At 36.7% G+C, this 23,405-nt stretch overlaps 2 protein-coding genes across 2 annotated transcripts in view; one reads left to right on the forward strand and one right to left on the reverse strand.

Moving 5' to 3' along the window:
- Positions 1 to 23,405, forward strand: part of LOC140143957 (von Willebrand factor D and EGF domain-containing protein-like) — a 194,606-nt gene that overhangs the window by 151,164 nt on the left and 20,037 nt on the right. Inside the window, 5 exon segments of the mRNA XM_072165788.1 lie at positions 742 to 956; positions 2,584 to 3,500; positions 4,788 to 4,924; positions 5,471 to 5,638; positions 8,866 to 8,964. Coding sequence (XP_072021889.1) covers positions 742 to 956; positions 2,584 to 3,500; positions 4,788 to 4,924; positions 5,471 to 5,638; positions 8,866 to 8,964 — 1,536 coding nt within the window.
- Positions 14,814 to 22,975, reverse strand: LOC140143959 (complement C1q tumor necrosis factor-related protein 4-like). The gene is made up of 4 exons (XM_072165790.1): positions 22,901 to 22,975; positions 20,952 to 21,769; positions 17,563 to 17,575; positions 14,814 to 16,744 (listed from the first exon to the last, which is right to left on the reverse strand). The coding sequence occupies exons 2-4, from the start codon at positions 21,748 to 21,750 to the stop codon at positions 15,931 to 15,933; spliced, it is 1,626 nt and encodes a 541-aa protein (XP_072021891.1). The 5' UTR covers positions 21,751 to 21,769; positions 22,901 to 22,975; the 3' UTR covers positions 14,814 to 15,930.

Raw genomic sequence — 23,405 nt, forward strand, 5'->3', positions numbered from 1 at the left:
CTAGAATATACTTACTTTGGTGAAAACAGAGTGGGGAGCTTTAAGAAAATTAAGGCCGTAGTGTTTCAAATTATATGACATGCCACTTAATCACATCAGCCACTTTTGATTTGTTTTTCTACTACGTCACATAATAGATAATAGCGCCCCAAACTAGCTCAGCACAACATAATTAATAACAATACGTCATTTTTATTACAATAGATCACATGCAAAGTACGATGTGTCACCCCAGTCTTAGTTTCCTCCATGGTAAATGTATTTATCATGTAATGAAGCTAAAATTTGTCATGTCGCAAAGCTGCCGCTTTGTATCGGTCAAAATGTGTTTTAAAAGCATTTATCATGTTTATTGGAAGAATTACAGGCATATGCTTAACACTTTACAGTTGTGCGTGTAAGAATGTAAGAATTGAGCGTGTTTGAAAGTTCCGAGAATCTCAAGCTTATTCTGATTGAGTTCGAACCGGGAAAAAGAGGGGGCAAGCGCATTCCGCTTTGGAATGATTGGTGTTTGCCTGATTAATAATATTGGATGAGCCGCAAGTGACAAAAATCTCTCCAAAATCTATAATATGTGTACTTAAACAGGCCAATGCGTTATATTTTTACTAAATTTACTGCATGTTGTTTTAATCTAAGATTGATATCATGTTGACAGAAATCTGTTCTAGATAAAAACAAAATACCATGAAAGTACAACTTACCCATGTCTACCTCCATGGTTCTCTTTTCCAACAGGTTGAGCTGACATCCGGAGCCTTCGTCCGTGCAGACATCTCTCACTGGGGCATGAGTATCACGGTACAAGCCCCATCAACAGACTACAACAGGACGACAGGTCTCTGTGGTACCTTCGATGGTAATCCCGACAATGATTTTCATGATCAGAGACAGACTAATCTAGGTCTGGCTTTAAAACACGGTCAGGCCAATGAATTTGTTGAAATGTGGAGGTATGTAAAAAGATGACAGCTTAGAATTTAAACGTGTTGGTGTTGTGGTGTTTTTTGCTTATTCATGTTTGGTGCATTGTCTTGAACGGGCGTGCTTTTTAGGTCCTATATGGTAAGCCTAGAAGTGACGTAATAAGAGGATTAACTACCCCAGCTATAGATGAATACAATTTTTGAATATATCTTCCTGCACTAGAACGTTCAGACGCATTGAACCACAGATGTTAAAGAAAAGGATAAAGACCTGATTCGTAATTCTATAGAATAGTCATATCATGCTGATCACTCACACCTGTAAGATTAGTATCTTGGAAAAGAGCGGTATTGTATTCAATCTATGATTGCAGACATACACAGGGGTGAGTGCAACCTGCTTGTAGTGCAGGGCGATATATTCAAAAATTGAATTCATCTATTGCTATGGTAGTTAATCCTCATATTACCTCACATCTACGGCGAATAGAAGCAAAACGAGCAATACGATTAGTATTCCAACTGTACGCTTGAAACTTGAAATGGTCAGTATTTTGATACCTCTCAGTTCCCCTCGTGTCAGAGGGCGCGAGATGGAACATCCCACTGACCTCTATACATGGATAGCGGGCGGCGACCGAAAAAGTGAAACCACTTGACCGCCATATTGGAGAGGGCAAAAAATTCACCTCACTGATGAGTAAAAAATAACTTCCCCGACCAATAAAGGTATACATTAAAATTGAAATTGAAAAAAAAAAAAAAACTTAAACCAAATAGACAGCATAGCTTTTTTTATAGCGTGCTCAGTATAAATCATTCGTGATTCGTTCATCAAATACTAGTATTTGATATTCATAATCTGATATGACATCCATCACATGTGGTGCACCACAGGGATCGATACTGGGCCCACATCCTCATCATTTTCACCATATTATACGATGTTTGTAAAAGCTTTTTTTGTATTGTAATTATTTTGTATGGATGGAATTTGATGAAATAAAACTGAACTGAACTGAAGTGAACTAAGTTTCTTTCAACAGGTAAATATTTCCTCCATACGAATCAGATAATATTCAACATCAACATGTTCAAGCATTAGTTAAATACGTGATGATAGTGATAGGCTGTACCAAAAAAGGACGATGTTTCAAAAAGCTTAGGGTTCCAGCTGATTTGAAGCAACTCATCCTCCTCAGCATTTTGACACCTTTCTGCCGGCCAGAAAACTACGCATAAGGGGGTTACTTGTTTTTGTAAGAACTTAAAGTAACAATAACTCTATTTCCACATAATGATTTACGAAAAGTCAGGTGATTTTATTTTTAGAATTACTACCCATTTTCGTAAGTCACGTTTTGTAAACTCTTAACGTTCTCTAAAAATTCATTATGCATTGTTCAGGAAACGGCCATTGCAAAGTTGACAAATTATGTGTCCGTCTGGCGAGACATCATCTCTGAATGATTTTCCTTTGCATGTTTAATCCAGGTGTTGCATGTTTTTGACATCCGTCCTATTCACAAAGAAGAGTTTCCTCCCAGATGACTCCCTACGGAAGCGTTTTGGGGACATAAATCAGAACGACCTGCCGAATGATTCTTAATATAATACGGATTAACTTTAGTATCCTTCCTTCTATTTCATCCAGGTTACGAGACGGAGGATTGTTTAACAACATACTACCTAGACCTGTGCCGTTTAAGTTGCGATTTCCATCCTGCTCATGCGCATTAACATCGGATTTGAGTTGGAATCTCAATGTTCTATTACCCGGATTGGATTTAGGTTGTGATGACGAGTTAGGTGGTTGCGTCACAAGTAGGTGCTCACGTTTTGATGACGTCAACAGATATGAGATTTTACATTCAACAGATGTAACAACAATGTATGCTAATGCAATAAACAAAATTGATCCATCAAGAACTAACCCTTTAACGGGGGCTTTAAAATATGAAGACGATTACCCAGGTACAGATTTGTTTTTACCCGATGAAAGAACCAGAAGATTTAACGAATGGGATACTTTCAATGATTATTCAGAGTTTGATGATAGTTTTGCACCACGACCTCCTCCAAGTCTCAACGGAGAACTACTGGAGGCATATTTCTTTTATCCTGATCATAATATCAATAATGATATTAGGCCATTACATTTAGAATGGCCAACCCCTACGGGTATTACTGAAGAACACGCAGTGGAAATGTGTGAAGATCATATACGAAACTCAACGTTAGGAGAGGTGTGTGGTGTGTCCATTTTAGGAACAGAAATGTACGTGGAAGATGCAATAGAAGTGTGTACTAAAGATGTACAGTTAACTGACGATTTATCGTGGATAAAACAAAGTACACCGTTGTTAGAAAATTTATGTGAAGCAGCAATTGTTGATAATAGAACTTCATGGACAGTGAGAACTGAGCTGCATGTACCTGAGATTGAACCGCCTCTAGAGGTGGTGCAGGCGTTGAATTGCCCGCATGATTGTAGCGGCAATGGAGAGTGTACAGTACATGGATGCCAGTGCAATTCGGGATTTACTTCTGCTGATTGTAGTCTTGCTGAAGGTAAGAATTCTTGTCCATTTTAGGTTGGTTAAGGTTCTGCGTCAAGCATGGAAAATATGGCATGGTTAGTAAATGCATGGTATCACGCGTGTGCGCAATTCAAGAATTCAAGTGTTTTTCATTCCATAAGATCATAACTGACATAAGGCTGAGCATTCCATAAAACCTGTGTTATGTGTTCTAACTCTAGTGACACCTGATGCAATTGTCCTGGGTAGGATTTGGTGTAAGCTGGCTAGACGGACATTAACACTAGTGAAGTGCCAATACCTATTTCAATTCATCCAAAGATCCAGATAAACTAATGAGGTGTCACTGAGATTGGTACCTATAACGGGGTTAGGCTTACTGAAATGCTTGGTCTATTTGCGCGGATTGACAACTGTTAAATACATATGAAGAGCTTATTTCCAAACCGTGTTAAGTCCACAACCACAAGTTTCTCATTTACTTGTGTGATACAATCACAATTACTTTGACAAGTTTGACATTAGCAACAATGAGTTGTATCATGAACAAGCCATTATCTACCACGACAATGCTGGTTAACAATATGCAGACTATTGTTCTCATTTGGGAATCAAAGGCCTCACACGGTATTTTTTACTGTGCATCCATCCACTGTTTGCTTTGTAATGGTGTATCCAACTGAAATTATAATACCTATAGCATCACAACACGTTGCAATATCGCACAGGTATATCAGAAACTTGTGATTGTGGACTTAACACGGTTTGGAAATAAGCTCTTCATGTTAATGTAGTTCAGGACTTTTCATTAGTATAACTAAAAGTGGACATATAGTCATATTTGTTTTTGGCATTACAGTCTTGTCAATGGGTGATATTTAAACAATGTGTACCAAGTCATTTCGATGCAGGTTGTGTAGAGCCCCTACTTTTATCAATTCACTTCAAACAAAGGATTCGAACTAGTGTCCACGGTCGAAATATAGTCTAGGCAATAAACTTTTGTGATCAAACTATGGTTCACGTTTTATATTTGCTGTGGTATAAACTGGTGTGTTAGAGATATAGATATGCTTCTATCGAACAGAGCTGAAGCTCGATGGCTGAACAATCGGCCTGTTTGGTCAAATGCAGTGCCTCTATCATGTCTATAGTCATCATAAATTTGAACACACAATTATTTTTTTAAGTGATCTCAGTGATATTTGGTGATAGGAGTTCATAAATTGTCGTTATTGTATTGTTAATTAGTAGTCTCTATATAAAAATGTATACATTACCAAGGGTGACATTTCTTATTTATGTTACACCATCTCAGGTAATATTCCAGAACTTGTCAGGCTTCAAAATAATGGTTTGTGCGACAGGAGAACACAAAGTTGTGAAAGTGTTCGTGTGGAGGCGGAAGAATTTGAACCAAATAAACAACTTATATGCTTCTTTTCGATGAACCAGGTAGGTAAAAGGGACATGTAGATGTGAAACATTTTTCCAGTTTTTCCAAAATGGTCTCACCAGCAACGGCATAGTTAAATGAATCTGAGGTAATAATCCTATGTCTATTGAGCTGAAGTTGCAATGTATGAGTTTTTAGTACTAGGGTCGTTCCTATAAATGTTCGAGCATATTGACTTTAAAGAACTGTGTCGTTACGTTATTCATGAGCATACCGTCGCTGGGCAGGAAAAACCTCTCATGTGTGTTTTTGGCCCCTTTAGAAACATAATATAACCTTTTACCTCCAAGGATATCAGAATCTGTTAAAGTGGGGGTAAATGAGGCTGCCAGTCGGATCACGCACCTTTAACACAACTTTAACTATGAATTGCCTTTTCCAACGGGTTTCCTAAAACAGAGAAGAAATTGAATCAATAAGGGCATAATTGACGAGAGGTACTACAGTATGAATTAAGAGATAACGTTTAAGGTCTGCTTTTAACTACACTGGGAATTTACTTATACTTTTACACACTTAATAATGTTGTCGATTTGTTATTTCAGCATACTAATGAGCTGGGTATGAAGACAATAGACTATAAGCAGTCTGTAGGTACCTACATCAATAAACGTACTATTCTTTGTCCTTGCCCGTCTTGGGAGGAGTCTATAGCACTGCGACTGCGTGGAGGTCGAAGGACATCTTTAGAACCAATAAGATGGGAAGTTAAGGTACGATATCGACATAATTGAGCCGTATTATACCTTTAAACAGGAAGCCCCGCTTGGCTAGTTTGCCACAGAAGAACTGGCTCACACCTGTTACTTTGATGACAGACTGAATTTACATGGATACATTTCAACCTTGACTTATTCCCTTGAACCGGGGCTTCCACTTTAAATGGCAGTGCGCAATCTAGGCTCTAGGGGCGGATTTCTCGACGGGTGGCTTAGCAATTGGCTTGTCTAGCCTCAAGGCTTAAGAGGTCGTAAGACCAGGCTTAACTGAAAACGTATTTCCCGAAGCACGGCTACCATAGCCTCGAGGCTTCGTTAGCCCGTGGGCCAGGCTTGTAGGATTAGCCCCAGGCTTCATTAAAATTTGCATTTCTCGAAATCAGTCTTCTGTAGCCGTAGTCTACGCAAGCCTGTTAGACCAGGCTTACAGCGGCTTTTCTTGGCCCTGCCTCAGAGCAGGTCCTAGGTCGTAAGCCTTGGTCTATTTCAATTTACAAATTATTTAAATTGTAACGCAACGTTTATCTTTCATATTTTTGACGGTCTTTCAATTAACATGAGTAAGCAGTCGCGTAACTAGGGGGGGGAGCTCTTGCCCCCCCCCCATGAAAAAGGTAAATTAGGCCTACCTCTGAGAGTTATTTTAATAACTCTCAGAAGTAAACCTAATTTACCTTTTAAAATGACCAAATTTTAAAATGACCTTTTAAAATGACCAAAAAAACCTCAATTTTTAAGGTTAAATAAATTGCATTTATCCCACTTTTGTACCATTGGCCCATATGTCACCAGCTTTAATAGCTTAAATATGGCATTTGTACCATAATTTTTTTCTTTCAATCCCACCTCCCCCCCATGTCAAAAAAGAAATCTACGCCAATGTTCCGGGGACACATTCCAAGCAGATCCCATAACTCCTCAGACCCACTCCACCCCTTACAAACCCAAAACAGCATGAACGATGCCTGCCCCTCATTTATTATGTTTGCCCCCGCTTTCCCCCACCCCACCCCAAATGAAAATGTCTAGTTACGCCACTGTGGGTAAGTAATTGTTCGATTTAGTTGAACATTTCAGCATTTTATTTTAGTGTTCATTTGAGTTAGTTGAATTTTTTTAAGTAGCTGTTGCTATCATAAGACCTACTCATTTTGAATGATGATTTTTTTTAACAACGAATATAATTTTAAAAAAATTCTTTCATGATCATCATGATCATCATGATCATCATCATCATCATCATCATCATCATCATCATCATCATCATCATCATCATCATGAAGACCTATATGATACCACCTGTCCCTATCCAAGCCTACTCGTACTTTTCATAAGTAGGCCTATTACAATATTATTTTGGAGTGCCTATATTATACCAGGTTGGACATCAATTTAATACAATAGAAGAAGGACAAAATTGGTAAAGATATAGTAAATATTTTACACGAAACAATAATGCATGCAGTATTAAAACTGAATTTACGGATAAGATGCATATAATATATCTTCTACTTAAATAATTATAAATATTGTACCAACAGATAACTTCATGTGAGATCTGAGAAGACTACTGATATCAGCAGTAGATAGCACGTTGGTTGCTTTCCTTTTTAGGGGAATCACTGATTCCTTTCCATTAGGCTTACAGTTTTACCCTTTTTGGGATGCAAAGAAAAAATCACGAGTAGGCCTATAAAGCATATAGACGTATCATTCATACAAGTTGGACTCATAAAAAGTCAAGTGGAAATAAAATAATACATAAAAGACACAAAAACAGACACAATATTCTTGCATCAAGTTGTGTACGGTATAAGCCCAAGCACAAGACCGCGGGTCCAGGCTAGTCTTTGCGCCGGGAACATTGCGATAATGAGACGGCAACCTTGTTAGTACGGTAAACCGTGAGGACCACAGCTTATATACATCTACCTCCAACAGCCTATTAAGTCGCTGGTTGAAAGGGACGAGGTTGTCAAGCGTTAAGCCTGCAAGGCCACTAAGACTAGGTTGAATTTGCGTTGAAGAAATCCGGCTAGAGTTAAGACTCGGGCTTCGAGAGCGGGCTAGGCTTAGTAGCCTCAAGGCCACCTTAAGACTACGGCTTAATAAGACTCCTGTCGGGAAACTCGCCCTAGGAGTTTTCCTAATGAAGAGCTCAAAAGTACTAAAACCCGGTGTATACGGATTAGATTTAGTAATATTTCAACGAAACGATGAGAGAAACATTCTTTTTCAAAGCATGAATCTCAAAAAAATGAAACTTTTTGCTTGTACCCTATATATTGTCAGACCTTATAAGGCAACTTTTTCAGGGCTTAAACAAAATAGTCCCTCATCTGAATTTCATGAAATGTAGAGGACAAATTAATAGTGTGGTAGTGGATTAACAAGTAATTTTTTGGCATCGATTATGTGATTAGTTAAGGCGATTTTTACTTTCACTGCAAACGTAATGAACATTTTGCAGTTTGTTTGTTTGTTATTTGGCAAGATCATTAGAATACAAAAACAAATTATAGAGACAGAAAAATCATTAGAAAGAAAAGCACATCAATGGGACAAATTAATTAAAGCCTAAATAAATCAGCCACAAATCCATTTAAGATCAGGACATACAGACAAAAAAATGACAAGCCGGGATAGCCCAATAAGCCTGCAGAACAGACAAGCTTATTTCCGATGGGGTCCCAAGAAAGATGAGAGAACAAAAGGGAAACAAAAAATACCCACACCGTGAAATCAGACATCTCTTGACTGAGAGAGTTGCTGGCCAGATGTTGTTTGACACTTTGTTTAAAAGCAGACTTGGTAGGCAATCTCTTGATGTTTGATGGGAGCAAATGGCTTTGTAGTAGAATGTGTTTGAAGCAATACCTTTTGTGCACCTTGATAATGGTAGATGTTAAAGACATTATTAAGCCTCAGCTGTTTAACTCTGTCACAAAATTTCAACAGATTCACAAGGTTTAGCTCATGTTGCCCAGTACCTTTTATTTTAATCAAAAGACCTTTAAAATGATGTATATGCTTTTGGACACCTGCTACGAATCCCTAAATTCAATAAAGCCCAAAAGTAGTTCATGTTTGCGTCTAAACTATCGAGGGATATAAATCCAGTCACTTCCATGTAGACCTCAACATATCACCAAACATTGAAAACATTATTATGATATATTCTAAGGAATGTCTACCATGATATTTGTTTTTCATTTTCCCAGGTTTCTTACAGTGACTCTGCTCCCAGTAGAGGTCTACCTTTCATTGTGTATGACACAAAGTGCCAAGTTTGTAATTGGCTTGCAGCATGTACTTTGAAGGTAAGTGCTAGAAAAGGGTGCAATGATATTCACCAAATACACGTGTACCATCAACTTTCCTACTTATCCTCTTTCAAAAGTACTCCAAAGTAAAGCAGGTAACGGTGTCTGTAACAGACGATGTACAAGACACATCAGCATGATGAAGGATCAAATGAAGATATTACAAGAGGATACCTAGAATATACAAAAACGGAAAGATTGTACTCAAAGGTGTACTAACTTGATGTGGGGAACAAGACAAAGATAAGAGACAGCTAGCTAGCCGTGTTTCTGTACAGACGCTACTTTTGGCTCTGCGGTAATGCTATTTTGCTTGCTACCTAAGTTTAATTATTTACTTTAATTTCATTAATTTTTGGTGCTTTGGTGTCTATGTAGCTAGCATTTGTCATTTGCTGTAATATAATATGTGACGTGTCATGTCAAAAGGAGACACTTTTGGGCAGGTAATCAATTTACACATCTTAAATAAAGAGATATTTTTCTCCACAACGCCGTTTTCCCCAATGAAATCGGACATTGCTAAGCGAAGATATTGAGTTCGTAAGTTATGGTAGTATAAAATTGGAAATTGAGATATCGGCCTTTAAAAATATTATTGAAAATGTTGAGAGTAGGAATTACCTTGATAAATGTCTCAAAAAATACAAGATGCAAGTTATATTCTAGTCTGAAACTATCAGACAATATTTTTAACATTAATAACATCACAAATTCGCAACAAACTCAAATTGAGAAAAAATATCACCGCCGGGCAGATTTTTGGCTATTTCTCCATTTACGATCCTGCCCAAAAGTGTCTCCTTTTGACATGACACGTCACATATGTTTGTTCTTTGTCTCTGAAGAAGGGCCGATTATCTGCTCGAAACATCGACGTATCTCTGTGGTTTTGGATTTGTACTTGTGCAGTGTTAGAACACTTACATGTACATGGTTTGCCTTCTGCATTCATTTTTATTTTTCATTGTCTTTATCTTGATCCCTACATCAAGTTTGTATACATTGCTCAAATTGTTCTATATCCTTAAGGAAGTAGTGTTGTTTGCAATCATATCATTAACAAGTAAAATATATTTTGTATATTTTTTCCCAAGATATGACTATAGATTGCCCTTGGTTACATCTTTTTAATCTGTGTATTTTAAATCAGTGATGTAATTACAAAACTGATCTTTAAGCATGTTAAGAAAGTTTGCATTGTACATGTTCTATGGGATTCTCAAGCAACATGATATACATAGAGAACAACAGGTAGAGACCCAGCAAACACAAAACGTTTTTAACATCATTCGCAAATGGATATAAATGGTTGTTAGAAAACGTTTAAATGTCGGGTTATATAAAGGGTATAAACGTTTTCATAATATTATAAAAAAACAACATTTTTTGATAACCTACTGCAAATATTTTAAGATAATGTTATTTCAGGGTTTTTCATACAACACGTTTTAAAACGTGTTCATGACATTTCCGACATTCAATATTATTAAAACGTTTTTACATGAATCAAAACCCAAAATATAACTTGTTTATAACGGTTTTTTTTTATAAATAAAAGCGTTTTTGTATTTGCAAGAGACATACAGTATCATGTCAATCAGACCTAATGCCGAATATATTAGTCCAGATGGTCCCTTTAAAGTTTATTGTGTGCTGAATTGTCCTATCTTTCCCAGTTATCTATACTGTCATTATAGTCCCTGCATTATTATAGTTCATCTGGCTTTCTCGAAGCAGTAACGTCCGCGTGTGATACACACGCGACCAAAGTCGGTGCATCTGTAGCGAGAGATGCAGCGAAAGGTGATTGCGCCCTACAGGTACATGTACACTGCCTTTGATCGCGCGAATATCACACGCGAGCGTTACTGTCTCGAGGAAGCCAGATGGACTATAATAGTGAAGGGACTAGTGACAGTATAGATAACTGGGAAAGATAAGACACTTCAGCACACAATAAACTTTAAAGGGACCATCTGGACTAACATCTTCGGCATTAGGCCCATCAATATAAGTATTGTGAAGGTCGGCTTGACATGATACCGTATGTCTCCAACATGCCTGATATATTATTAATTTCTGAAAACATTTTGAAGGGAGAATTTCAATACCCCATATGAATAAGCTTGTATAAAATCATAATCTTGACTCCAGAAATATGTCTCTGGAATATTGGCATGGGTAGCATATCTTAGTCAACGCAAATGCTTCATAACATGAACAGAACATAGATATATTGAGTCATTGCAGGGATGTAGGAAATCTCATGACGTGAAGTTAATGTGTCTGAATGACATTAATCAATCACATGTGTCTACAGGTTCATAAAAAATATTGCGTGAACTTTTAAGAACAACGATTCTGTTTAATGTTGGCTTTTAACTTTTTTCTTTCAATGGGAGTGCTGATAAATGTAGTAGACAGACGGAAACACTTGTAGGTCTTACTGGTATAAAAACTTGGCAATATTCCTTAAAGGAATACCTTTGGATGTATAATATCCTTCCGTAGCTTACTCAAAAATCTGAATAATAGTACAGGCTGTATCAAAATGATTATTACCCATTGTGATATTTTTCGAAAAGCCGGGGTTTACCAATGCAGCATTGGATCCTCATGAAATAACAAGAATTTATAGCTAATGACCTACCATATCATTATAAAGTAAAGTAGATGGCCAGCTTTTGATGCATGTGTTTCTGGGTTTCTGGTGTTTTTTTGTTGCGTTTTTTTTTTTCAAATCTGTGAGTATATCAGAAACAAAAACACTGACAAATCTGTCAGCTCGTTTTCAAACTTTATCAAAGCAATATGATTTTGATATTTCTACTTCAAAAACGTTTCAATTCGACTTCCGTTCGTAAGCCGCTATTGTGTTCATATTTCCGACATAATCTGTCTTTCGCGGAGACATAACAACTTCTCCTTCGAAGACCTGAAGTGATAGTCGAGTGATTTAAGATCAAATTATATTTTCATAGTTTTGAAATACCGGGCGTCGAATATTTCAATTAGGCCATGTAAATAGTTCAATTTATTGCGGTAAAATCAGCAAAACAAGAAACTTTAGCCCTCTCCCTAAACCCTCTCTACACTACTCGATGTTCCATAGGTGTGTTTCATATCGCAGGCACTTAACTTGTTATTTATTATGTCTGTTACACTTTCCTGCATAAATGTTTGTTCAGCCTAATTCCTTTACCGCTACAGACATGACAGAGCCCAATTACTCTCAAAATCATTTTGGGGAAAATATTTGCCTATAAATTTGGTTTTGGACTGATTCCATCAAAATTTATCCTGGTACGCGAGAAAGTCACTGTGTCACGATAACTTGGTAATATTGAAACCGACATTGTCCAGATTAGAATCAGAAGTAAGGAAAACAACTAGATCAAGGATACGGTGAGAAGTTGCCACAATAGAATGATAAATGCATACAGGGTGCTGCTCTTGGCTCAACTTACTTTTAAGGGGGCATGCAGCTGGGTAACTTTACGTGGGAAATGTTAGACATTATTTTGTATTTACATAGGCCCTAACTTTGAAAATTAACAATGATATTGTACATAAAAGTATTCAAGGAAATGATCCAAGAAATTCGACCAGTACAGCAGATTTCTGAAAAAAATTAATAGCACCGCAGATTTCTGAAAAATTAGCATTTTTAGTAAGACACTAAATTTGATTTTCCATGCCATTTTTTCCAGTCCGGCATAACAACTAACCTTGAATTTCCGGATCGATCAAAACTGCATTATTTATGTTCTAAAGACACAAAACTAGAAACAATTTTCCCAAATTTTGTCTTTGTTTTAAAAAAATATGGGTCGAAATGGTTCAAAATTCGGCTGTTTTCCATTTGCACCAAACATTTTGATATTTTAAGTATGCAAATAGTATAAGGTCTTACTTTTAAAATTAATGCATACGTGTTAAGTATAGAAAATAATTGCTTTATTTCTCATAAATGAATTGCACTAGTATCCAAAGAAACTTTAAAAAATTCAACCATATCGCTAAAAAGTTAAGAGTTCAGATGCACAATACGATATATCCAATGGCTGCTATGTGTATTTTTTTTAATTTAAAATACAAAATAACGTTATCAATAACAAGAAAACAAGGCAACAATGACGTATACCAAACACAAATTTATAACCTTATTTTCTGGCCTTTGCCGCGTTACAAATATTGCAAAACATATGTGACATGTAAGTTGGTGGTTTCGAGACCACCTAATGGTTGAGTTGCTGTTCTTTGTTTGGAAGACCCCTGTGTATTCAGCGGTGTGTCCTTTGAGAATGGGGATATAATATGTTGTACTCTTAATTCAGTTAATGTCCCCATTTACAAAGGACATACTACTGGCAGTACAGGTGTCTTCAAGCAAAGAACGTCAACTCAACTGTTGGAACGTATCGAAACTCCCAACTCCCATTTTGTGAGAGAAGTTCATATAATTATGCCATATGTTCTTTTGTTCATGGCAACGTGTCACATTTTTTTTTACTATGGATGCTTTGGAACGAAGATCGTCAGACAAAAAACTATCACGTTCTTAGAGTATTAAAGATTATCAGATTAAAAGGCATGTTTCTTAGTCGAACATGTCACGTATTTCATTATTGATCTGTTTATGGATGATTTGGACATCTTCTGACAATGTGGCGAGTATACCACTATACTTGATACAATTCTCGCTATTCGCAATAAGGGCGCCGCCAGCGGTTTGCGATGTATCATGGGAAAAATCGTGATGTATCATGGGAAAAGGTCGACATCCAAGTCCGCGCAATACGAATATTACCATGCTATTACATAGGAACACGTGACAATATTTTTAGTTTGTCAATTAACGGTATTACACGCAAATCGATAGAGAAAAAATTAATTGTGCACATTTCAAATCACATTATTAAGTATTATTGAGTATCGATTTGCGTGTAACACCTTTATTTTGACAAACTAAAAAATATTGTCACGTGTTCCTATGTAATAGCATGGTAATATTCGTATTGCGCGGACTTGATGTCGACCTTTTCCCATGATACATCACGATTACATCGCAAACCGCTGGCGGCGCCCTTATTGCGAATAGCGAGAATTGCACACAATTATTATTTAAAAACAACTCACATGAAGTGTTATTTAAGTTAAAGAATGCTATGTTTCTTTCTTTCAAAAATATTCCAGATATTAAACTCATCGAATTCGGGAAGAGTATATATTACTTGAAGCCTTAAGGGATCTAAAATGAGCGTTTATTGCGTTTCGACAGTATTTTTGTGGGACATGAGAGCACCTCAGACCTATCGAATTGCATTCTGAATACGAAGCATGTCTTTCTGATATCAAATAATTTTCATTTTTTGAAAATCACAATATAATACAAATTTTATGACAAATTAAAAAATTTGATATTTTTCAAATTTTGATATATAACAGTCCTCGAAGTAAATTATATAAATCTAATGTTATATTCTTAAAGTGTATGTAACTAGAACGAAAAGACGACGATCAATTGAGAATTTTAACCTTTCATATTTAAGATATTGAAAATTAATAAAAAAAGACCTATTTTTTGGTGTGTTTTGGGAAAACAAATCCATATCTTCAATACGAAAGGTCAAAATTGTCAATTGATCGTCGGCTTTTCATCCCACCTACATACACTTTAAGTATAAATCATCAGATTTCTAAAGTTTACTTCAAGTACTGTTAAATATCAAAATATCAATTTTAATGATTTGCCATAAAATGTGTATTAAATTGCGAATTTCAAAAATCTAAATTATTTGATATCAGAATGACATTCTTCGTATTCAGAATGCAATTCGATATGTCTGATGTGCTCTGATGTCCCAAAATAAATACTGTCCAAACGCTCATACCCCAACCCTTAATGTACGATCTTTTTAAATTTTTAGATTTTTCTTTTGTTTCTTCCAAAATGATAAAATAGTTAATATATGCATTATGCAATCATTATGAAAGTTCTCAATACATTTGGACGCGAAAACATTTGAAATTTGCAAAGAAACAACATCATAAACTTCACCTCTATCACTCGAAATATCTCGCACTTTTTGGATAAGGACGGCGAGTGCGGCCTTAGAGTTAGTCTCCTACGCAGCCAGCTTGGTTACGTGTACGTGTGGAGGGAGCGTGACCAAACTGGCTTCGTAGGAGACTACGATTTGCGATCGTTCCGAAATTTTATCATAATCTTAAAAATTATGATGATATGTCGGACCAACAGAAAATCATCCAGTTTTACTACAAATAGGGCGAATTTGGCAGTTTGCTCATAGATTAAAGTTGGAACATGTGTAAATATTACAAATATGCCAAAAAATCGGTTTTGAAAAAAATAAAGGTATATTCTGAAAAAAGATCGTACAATAAGGCTTTAACTTGAATAATATAAAACCCAACATTAATTCCATTTAATTGGTACCATATTGACTGTGGTATCGGAAATATGGCTAATTTCCGTACTGCATTATAAGCTAGTGTAGCTTTAATTGGGCAAGACATTGATACATACATAATAGATTGCTAATTGAAGGGTAATGGGAATGGTAATCATGAATTATTCAGGTTTTTAAACTTAAAAGTTTCGACAATCGTGTTTTAGCGCTGGATCGAAGAAAAGCCCTCGGAGCGCGCAAACTTATCTAGTACTTAAATGTTTACACGTTCCTACACACAGAGTTATGGAAATTTTATACAATTTAGATGTACGTATAGAACCTCATAACAACTATTAGCAATCATAGTAAGAAAGTTTATCACATCCATGAAACTCGGCAGTTTTTCGTAATCAGCAGTAATACAGTTGTAAGCTTTATAGTCTCAAGCAGCAAACATAATTTCCTTGTAGATGTCCCATTCATGAGGCGGGGTTAACAGAATGTACGTGCTATATAGAATTGGGTTCATGACCCGACGGGCCAGTTAATCTTCAAACAGAAGATATCCGGAAAACGAAACATACCTGTGCCCATTACTGTTAATAGTCCCATCGTGATGAGCAATTGCGATCCACACTTTGTCTCCAGTAACGAGATCCAAAGTGGCTCCATTGGTAGTTTGATGAAATTGATCTGCAGTACCGACATACACTCCAACCACCGCACCACCATTCTTCGTCAGACGGCAAACCGGGCCATCAACACCCGACCACTTCAAGCAACTGAACATGAAAGCATACGTGCCAGGTACTCGGCAGGTGAATTTTCCGGTGTTCTTATCGAAGTCGTTCCCTTTGTTAGTGATTACTTCATCCCAGTTTGCCAACACATCCCCGTCACTCACTGCTTTATCCTGCGTGTTAACTGCAGTAAATGCAGATTTCTGTCTTGGAGGTACCACTGGAACATCTGGAACCTCCCCCTTCGCCCCTTTTTGTCCAACGCTACCTCGAAGTCCTTCTGGGCCCACAGGGCCCACGGCGCCCTTCGGGCCGGATTTGCCTGGCCATCCCATACTTCCTTTCGGCCCCGCAGGGCCACTTGCTGCAATAATCTCCCCTGATTCACCTTTCTGACCTTTGACCCCGGGGTCACCCTTTGACCCCGGTAGGCCATGTTGCCCGGGGATCCCGTGGATTCCATTTTGGCAACATGTGCTACACGCGGTAGGTGACTGATTCTCAAGTGGTTCAGTATTCATTGTTGCACTCGATACAATACTTCCATTGAAGATGACATAAAAGACACTTGTGATGCATAAGAAAGAAAACACCGCCATGATTATTTTTGTCAGTTTCCTGTAAACAGAAAAAAAATACAAACATTATTATTTTTCCTGTAACATCTTAAGATATGCTGTCACAAATCTCCGGCTTCCAACACAGCGGGTGTAGATTTCAAATGGAGTAACCCAGAACTGCCCACCCAGGTAACCCTATTTGAAATTCACACTTCCTTAGCGGATGATGAAGGTCATGTTTTCCATAAGGGGTGTATGGGTTTCAACGTGAATAGGCCATTATATCAAATAGATGCAACCTTTGCAATGCTATACAGGGTGATTTAAAATGAACTGTACCCAACTTTACCCATTTTTATATGTATTCGCGGAAATTGTACATATCAAAAAACTATCATAGAAAGCAGTGATACGTGTTCTGTAGTAGAAATTTTGAATTTTGATAATAAGTGGTTTTAGTCAGAAGATATCGCATTTTCAATTAATCATCCCATTTTTAGACCAACACATGGAACTAAGTTTATCCGTGTTCTCTACCGCAGTAACAAAATTGGTGTGTATTATAAAAATGTACTTTTCTTCAAAACCATTTGAGGTAAAGACATGATTTTTTCACCAATAATAGGAAACATACTATCCTGTCACACCTTACAAACACAAATTATTTAAATGTCGGTAAGTATTTTATTTTTATTTTTGAATTTGGGTACAGTTCATTTTAAATCATCCTGTAGTAGGCCTTCAAAGCAGTTTTTTTTTCATTTTACTTACTAAAAATACCTATCTGTAGGTAGGGTGGCATATACGCATTTTTCAACGAGAGAATGTTTTCACGGTTTTTTTGGTTGTTCAAGCTGTATTATTACATAAGCTTACCGATCTCGACAGGCTGATTAAAATTAAATTACATAATATAATATAGGCTGGGGGACAATGTCTCAGATATACATGATATAGGACGTCGAGTATTCGATGCAATCTGTTTTTCAATTAAGTGACTTATCTTTGGATGAATGTTTGTTAACGAAAAAATAGACTTCGAATATGTGGTGGCGATATTGTTTGACGTCGATTATTCGATGTGTGGCGAATACTCTTTACGTCAATAAACATTCGTTACAAGAGATTTCAAATACAAAAAGTGATAAACTTTTCTCGATTTAAATAATGGGAAAATATATCTGTTCACTACAAAGAACATAATAAGAACATAATGTACTGTTTTTGATCATAAAGTTTGAAAAATATACATTGGATTTTTTAAGTAGGGTGTCAATGAAAAGCTAGCATTATAGGCAGCTATTGGTGTCCTAAACGCAAAGTTTGAAAGTGGTGTATATCGCCTTTTGCATCACCACTCTGATAACTTAAAACAGACTGACTAACGAATATTTGTTTTTTCGACATGGAATAAAAAAATCAAATCTGAACCGGGACTAAAAAGTAAAAGACAACACCCTCTATTTAAAATATTCAGTCACTTACCTGATATTAAAATTCGTTGCAATGCTACTCGGCTGTAAAAATTACTTATAACACAATGTAACGTACTATAGACTGTAGATAGCCCTACTCCGACATGAAAGTTTCCCTAGTCTTTAATAGTTCAATCTACATGACCAAAGAGACGTCGAAGGGTATTATATTCGAGATATGTTATCTCTTCTGTCTGGCATTTTCTATCTTGGCAAGCGTCATTTTGTTCATGCGTAAGTATGCTAAGGGGTCTCATAGCGATATTATTCAGGTTACCCCTGTTAAAAAGTAAATTATAATCTACACCAACTATCATGTGTACGAAATGCCATGGGTCCGTATTATGCTATTTGTGTGCGAACTTTTATATTTGGTAAGATTTTTGAGGCAAATTAGTGAAAAGTCGGTATTTTGCACATGTTCTATTAAAGAGAAATGTCAGAAACAATCACTGTTGGACATTTGTTATACATACAAAGACAATAATTTTCAGCTTCCACCAAACATGCAACGTTTTGCAGAAAAGGTTTATATGCCGGGTTATAAAGGGTATAAAAACGTTTTAATAACAAACATTTTTGAAAACATTATGCAAAACATTCTAACAGAATGTTATATAACTGTTGACAAAATATTTTGCAAAAATATTTGTCGAAAATAACGTTTTAAGGACATTTTTGTGTTTGCTGGGAAGTTTCACGATTTACTGTTACACATTCATTTATAGTTCAATATTTTACTTTTTCTATCGGTTTTACGCATGTACTCACAATAAGAATCATTTTTTCACAATAGCATGGCCAAATATTATGGTCTTCCTAAGAATTTGCCGATTATAGATACGCATTTAGTTGAAGTCACTCTTCCGATATATTTTCGTTAATACCACGGTTTGCATTCAATAAAATACGATGTGTAATAAATCAAAGCATCGTTTATTTTAAGCTGCAATTTGTCATTTGTTGGGTGACAAACATTAGTTTATGGAATCTTACCAGATAAAGTCCGTAAACAAATAACATAATAGAGAGCTCTCTCTCCTCTGAAAATCCCAACAAGAATTACAGGTTCTTGCCCTTATTTGCTGGTGAGATATTTATGAAGACCTTTAGTTTGTCCATAAAATTCCAGTTATGTCACTGGAGCCATACGCGATAGGCGAATCTTTGCGATGGTCGCTATGAGACCCCTTAATTAAAGTGCATTTGTTTTAGATAAGAAGTATGTCTAAAGTCAAATCAACATATCTCCTGCTGCGAAATTATTAGAGGGAGGGGTTCTTAATGGAAAGGTGGGAACCGGATGTGCAGAAGATTTATGACGCATTTTCAGGCTTTGGGGAAACTAGAATGGGTGGTTTTTTTAAATGTTCTCCAAAATCAAATAAAAATCATTCTTCATTGTTTTTTAGCAAAAAAAAAAGGTATATATTTTGGTCTCTTTCATAAAATGTTAGGGGTATGTTTTCAGAATTCCTATCAAGAAACACCCGGGGGTATGGTTTGGCCATAGCCAAGCTTATGATCCGGGTGAGCGGGATCATTTAAAAATTCCTCAAAAAACACAAAAAAAAAAGGATAATATTAGTCATTACCCAGCAAACGCAAAACGTTTTCGACATCTTTCGCAAAAGGTTTGAAAAGGTTGCCAGAAAACGTTTAAATGTCGGGTTATATAAAGGGCATATAAAGGGTATAAAACGTTTTCATAACATTAAAACATTTTGTTGATAACCTACTGCAAATATTCTAACATAATATTATCTAAGCGTTGACAAAATATTTGGCAAAAAATGCTTGCAAAAAATATTTTACAATAACATTTTGAAAATATTTTAAAATATTGTTGTAGTGTGTTTCCATACAAAACATTTTCAAACATTTCCATCACCTTTATATAACTCGACATTTAATGTTATTAAAACTTTTTTTATCTAAACGAAAACATGTTTAAAAGTTGTAAAAACATTTTTGTGTTTGCTGAGTAGGTGGGGTTTGGGGTGATACGAACTATATCTAGCAAAATCGTTGGTTGACTATATACAGCTAATACTATTAGTTATTAGGTGAGGTTCTATAAGGAACCTTTTGGTTCTTGAACACTCCTATAAAGAACCCTTGGAGAACATTCTTTCCTGAAGGTGCTCCTTGCGGAACAAAAAGGTATAAACTAAAAACCTACATTACACCTTTTGTAGAGTGTGGATTTGTTTAATAAGACATTGTGGTCGAACGCAACAATATGTGAAAATGTAAACTGGATCAGTTGTGTCAAACAAGATGTACTACCATTTACGTTCACCATTCGTTAATTTTCAAAAGACACTGTTCGATTTGTTATAAACATTCTTAGGGGAAACTTAGAACTTCTTGACCCTTTTGGAATTAATCTTGAATTTGTCAGTATTCGTTTTACACGATGAGTTATTGTGGCAACAACACCTAATTACACAATAATTCAGTCTCAAAAATGGAGTGTTTGACAACCATTAATGGTAAAATATTTTTGGTCAAAGTTATTATAAATGTCATTTCAACATGGCATTGCGAACTCCTTTTACGACGTCGTCTTTGCCCGCGAGTAAGATGTTCTTGGATTTTTACCTTTTGTCACATCAAGTTGAGTGTAGGGCTTAACCGAAGTTCGGCAGTTTTGCGTATCATAGTTTTAAAGCATTGCATTATAACATTTAAGCAGCAAACGTACTTTCCCTGTAGTTGTCCCATTCATGCGTCGGGGTTAACAGAATGAACGTGGCATAGCTTATTCTGGACGACGACAGGGCAGTTAGTCTTCAAACAAGAGATATCCGGAAAACGAAACATACTTGTGCACATTACTACCAAGAGTTCCACCGTGATGAGCAATCGCGACCCACACCTGGTCACCAGCAACGAGGTCCAAGGTAGCTCCATTGGTAGTTTGATGGAACTGATTTACATGACCGACAAATACTCCAACTACCACGCCATTATTAAAATCATTTTTCGTCAGACGGCAAACCGGGCCATTAACACCCGTGAACTTATTACAACTGAACATGAAGGCGTATGTGCCAGGAACACGGCAGGTGAATTTTCCGGTGATCTTGTCAAAGTCGTTGCCTCTGTTAGTGATTACTTCATCCCAGTTTGCCAACACGTCCCCGTTACTTACTGCTTTGTCCTGCGTGTTAACCGCAGTAAATGCAGATTTCCGTCTTGAAGGTACGACTGGGGCGAGGGCCTCCCCCTTCTCCCCTTTCGGTCCAACTCTTCCTCGAGGGCCTTCTGGGCCCGCAGGGCCCTGAGGACCCTTTGGGCCGGATTTGCCTGGCCATCCCATACTTCCTTTCGGTCCCGGAGGGCCGCTTGTTGCAACGGCCTCGCCCGATTGACCTTTTTGACCTTTGACCCCGGGGTCGCCCTTTGACCCCGGTAGGCCATGTTGCCCGGGGATCCCGTGCATTCCATTTTGGCAACATGTGTTACACGTGGTAGGTGACTGGTTTTCAACAGGCTCAGAATTCATTGTTGCACTCGATACCATGCCCCCATTGAAGATGACATAAACGACGCTTGTAATGCATATGAAGGAAAATACCGCCATGACAATTCTTACCAGTTACCTGTAAACATAAAAAAATGTTAACAGAAAACTATATTTGAGATTTAGGCAAATGTCGTCAAATATAAAGAACGTAATTAGAAAATAATAAGAAAATAATGTGCTGTTATTTTTTTAATTCTTTTATTCATAGTTTCAAAAATATACATTACATGTTTTAAAGTAGGGTGTCAAATAAACAATGTTTGTGGCCTTAAAGGCCCATTCAGTGATTTGCTCATCCAGACGATCGTAAAAAATGATCAAAATTAAGATTTTGGTACCTTCGTCATTGTCCAGAGGATGATTTAAACACTTCCCACCACGCCACTGTGCTGATTTCCGGTTAGCACAGCTGTGTGAGTGAACATGACACCACTGCTCGCACATTGCATTGACGGGCATGGTTAAATTTGAATTTGGACTGATATATTTACAATAAAAACGCATTCAAAATGCTAGTCGATTTCACATTTTATGTTACCTACAGAAGGTGTGAATTATCCTTTATGCATAAATCACTTTTGTTCTGAAATCGACCAAGTAATAATGACACACGCACAATTCTTAAACAACATCTTTTGCACATAATTCAATGGGATTTGAAAAGTAAAGTGGCAGTTGAAACTCTAGTGATAACACGTTTGCAGTGCATGATGGGGCTTCCTTAAATCATCCTCTGGTCATTGTCATAGATGTGCTAACATGGTCTGTTAGTGGTCCACCGAAAGCCGTATATTTAAGGCAAAATAAAGCATATATATGAATCTGTAATTTATATATTGACAGTTTATAAATTAGCTACCTGTATTTGAATGGGGCTTCAACTTCGTCAATACTGCTGTTTTCTTCGGTTTTTTTGCCAAATTTTTCTATTCAGAAAATACCAAAAGACAATTTGAATGACTTATTCTTCACTTTTAAGCAATTATTTATAAACAATTTTTTACACTTGCGCTGGGATCAATAAATGGGACTTCTAACGCAAAAAGTTTGAAAATGGCGCATATCGCAATTTTGTATCTGAGCTCTGTCTAACGATAATACTTGTTTTACAATGTTTTATGTTTTCGACATTGAATTAAAAAACAAATCTCAACCAGGACTTAAAAGAAAACGACGACATCCTCTTTTTAAATGTTCAGTCACTTACCTGTCAGTAAAATTCGTTGCAATGGTTCTTGTTCTTAGCTGCGAAACGTAATAGTAGAACAACGTACAACCATGGACTGTAGATACAATACGGAAGTGTCTCAAGTCTTAGTTCATTCAAAATGACCAATGAGACGTCTATATATATTAAATGCTCGGTATCTCTTCCGTCACATGTATTGTGTATTGGCAAGCATCATTTGTTTATGCTTCAAGTACATTTTGTTTATAAGAATAAGAAGTATATCATATATCAAATCAACAGATTTGCTGCTGGAAAACAGTATTCGGGGAGGTTCTCAGTAGACAGGTAGATACAGGGTTGTACAGAAGATTTAGGGTGCGTGTTCATGCTTTTGGGTACAAATGCTTGGGTTGTAAACTGGTTTAGACATGTTGGAGATGAGTTTTGATTCTCCACAAATCTGTAAAAAGTTCAGATTCTTTATTGTGTTTTTTGCACGATATTGTGACAAATGCCAGGAAAATTATATTAGTTGGTCTCT

The sequence above is a fragment of the Amphiura filiformis genome, unplaced genomic scaffold (assembly GCF_039555335.1).
Source record: "Amphiura filiformis unplaced genomic scaffold, Afil_fr2py scaffold_34, whole genome shotgun sequence".
NCBI lineage: Eukaryota > Metazoa > Echinodermata > Ophiuroidea > Amphilepidida > Amphiuridae > Amphiura > Amphiura filiformis.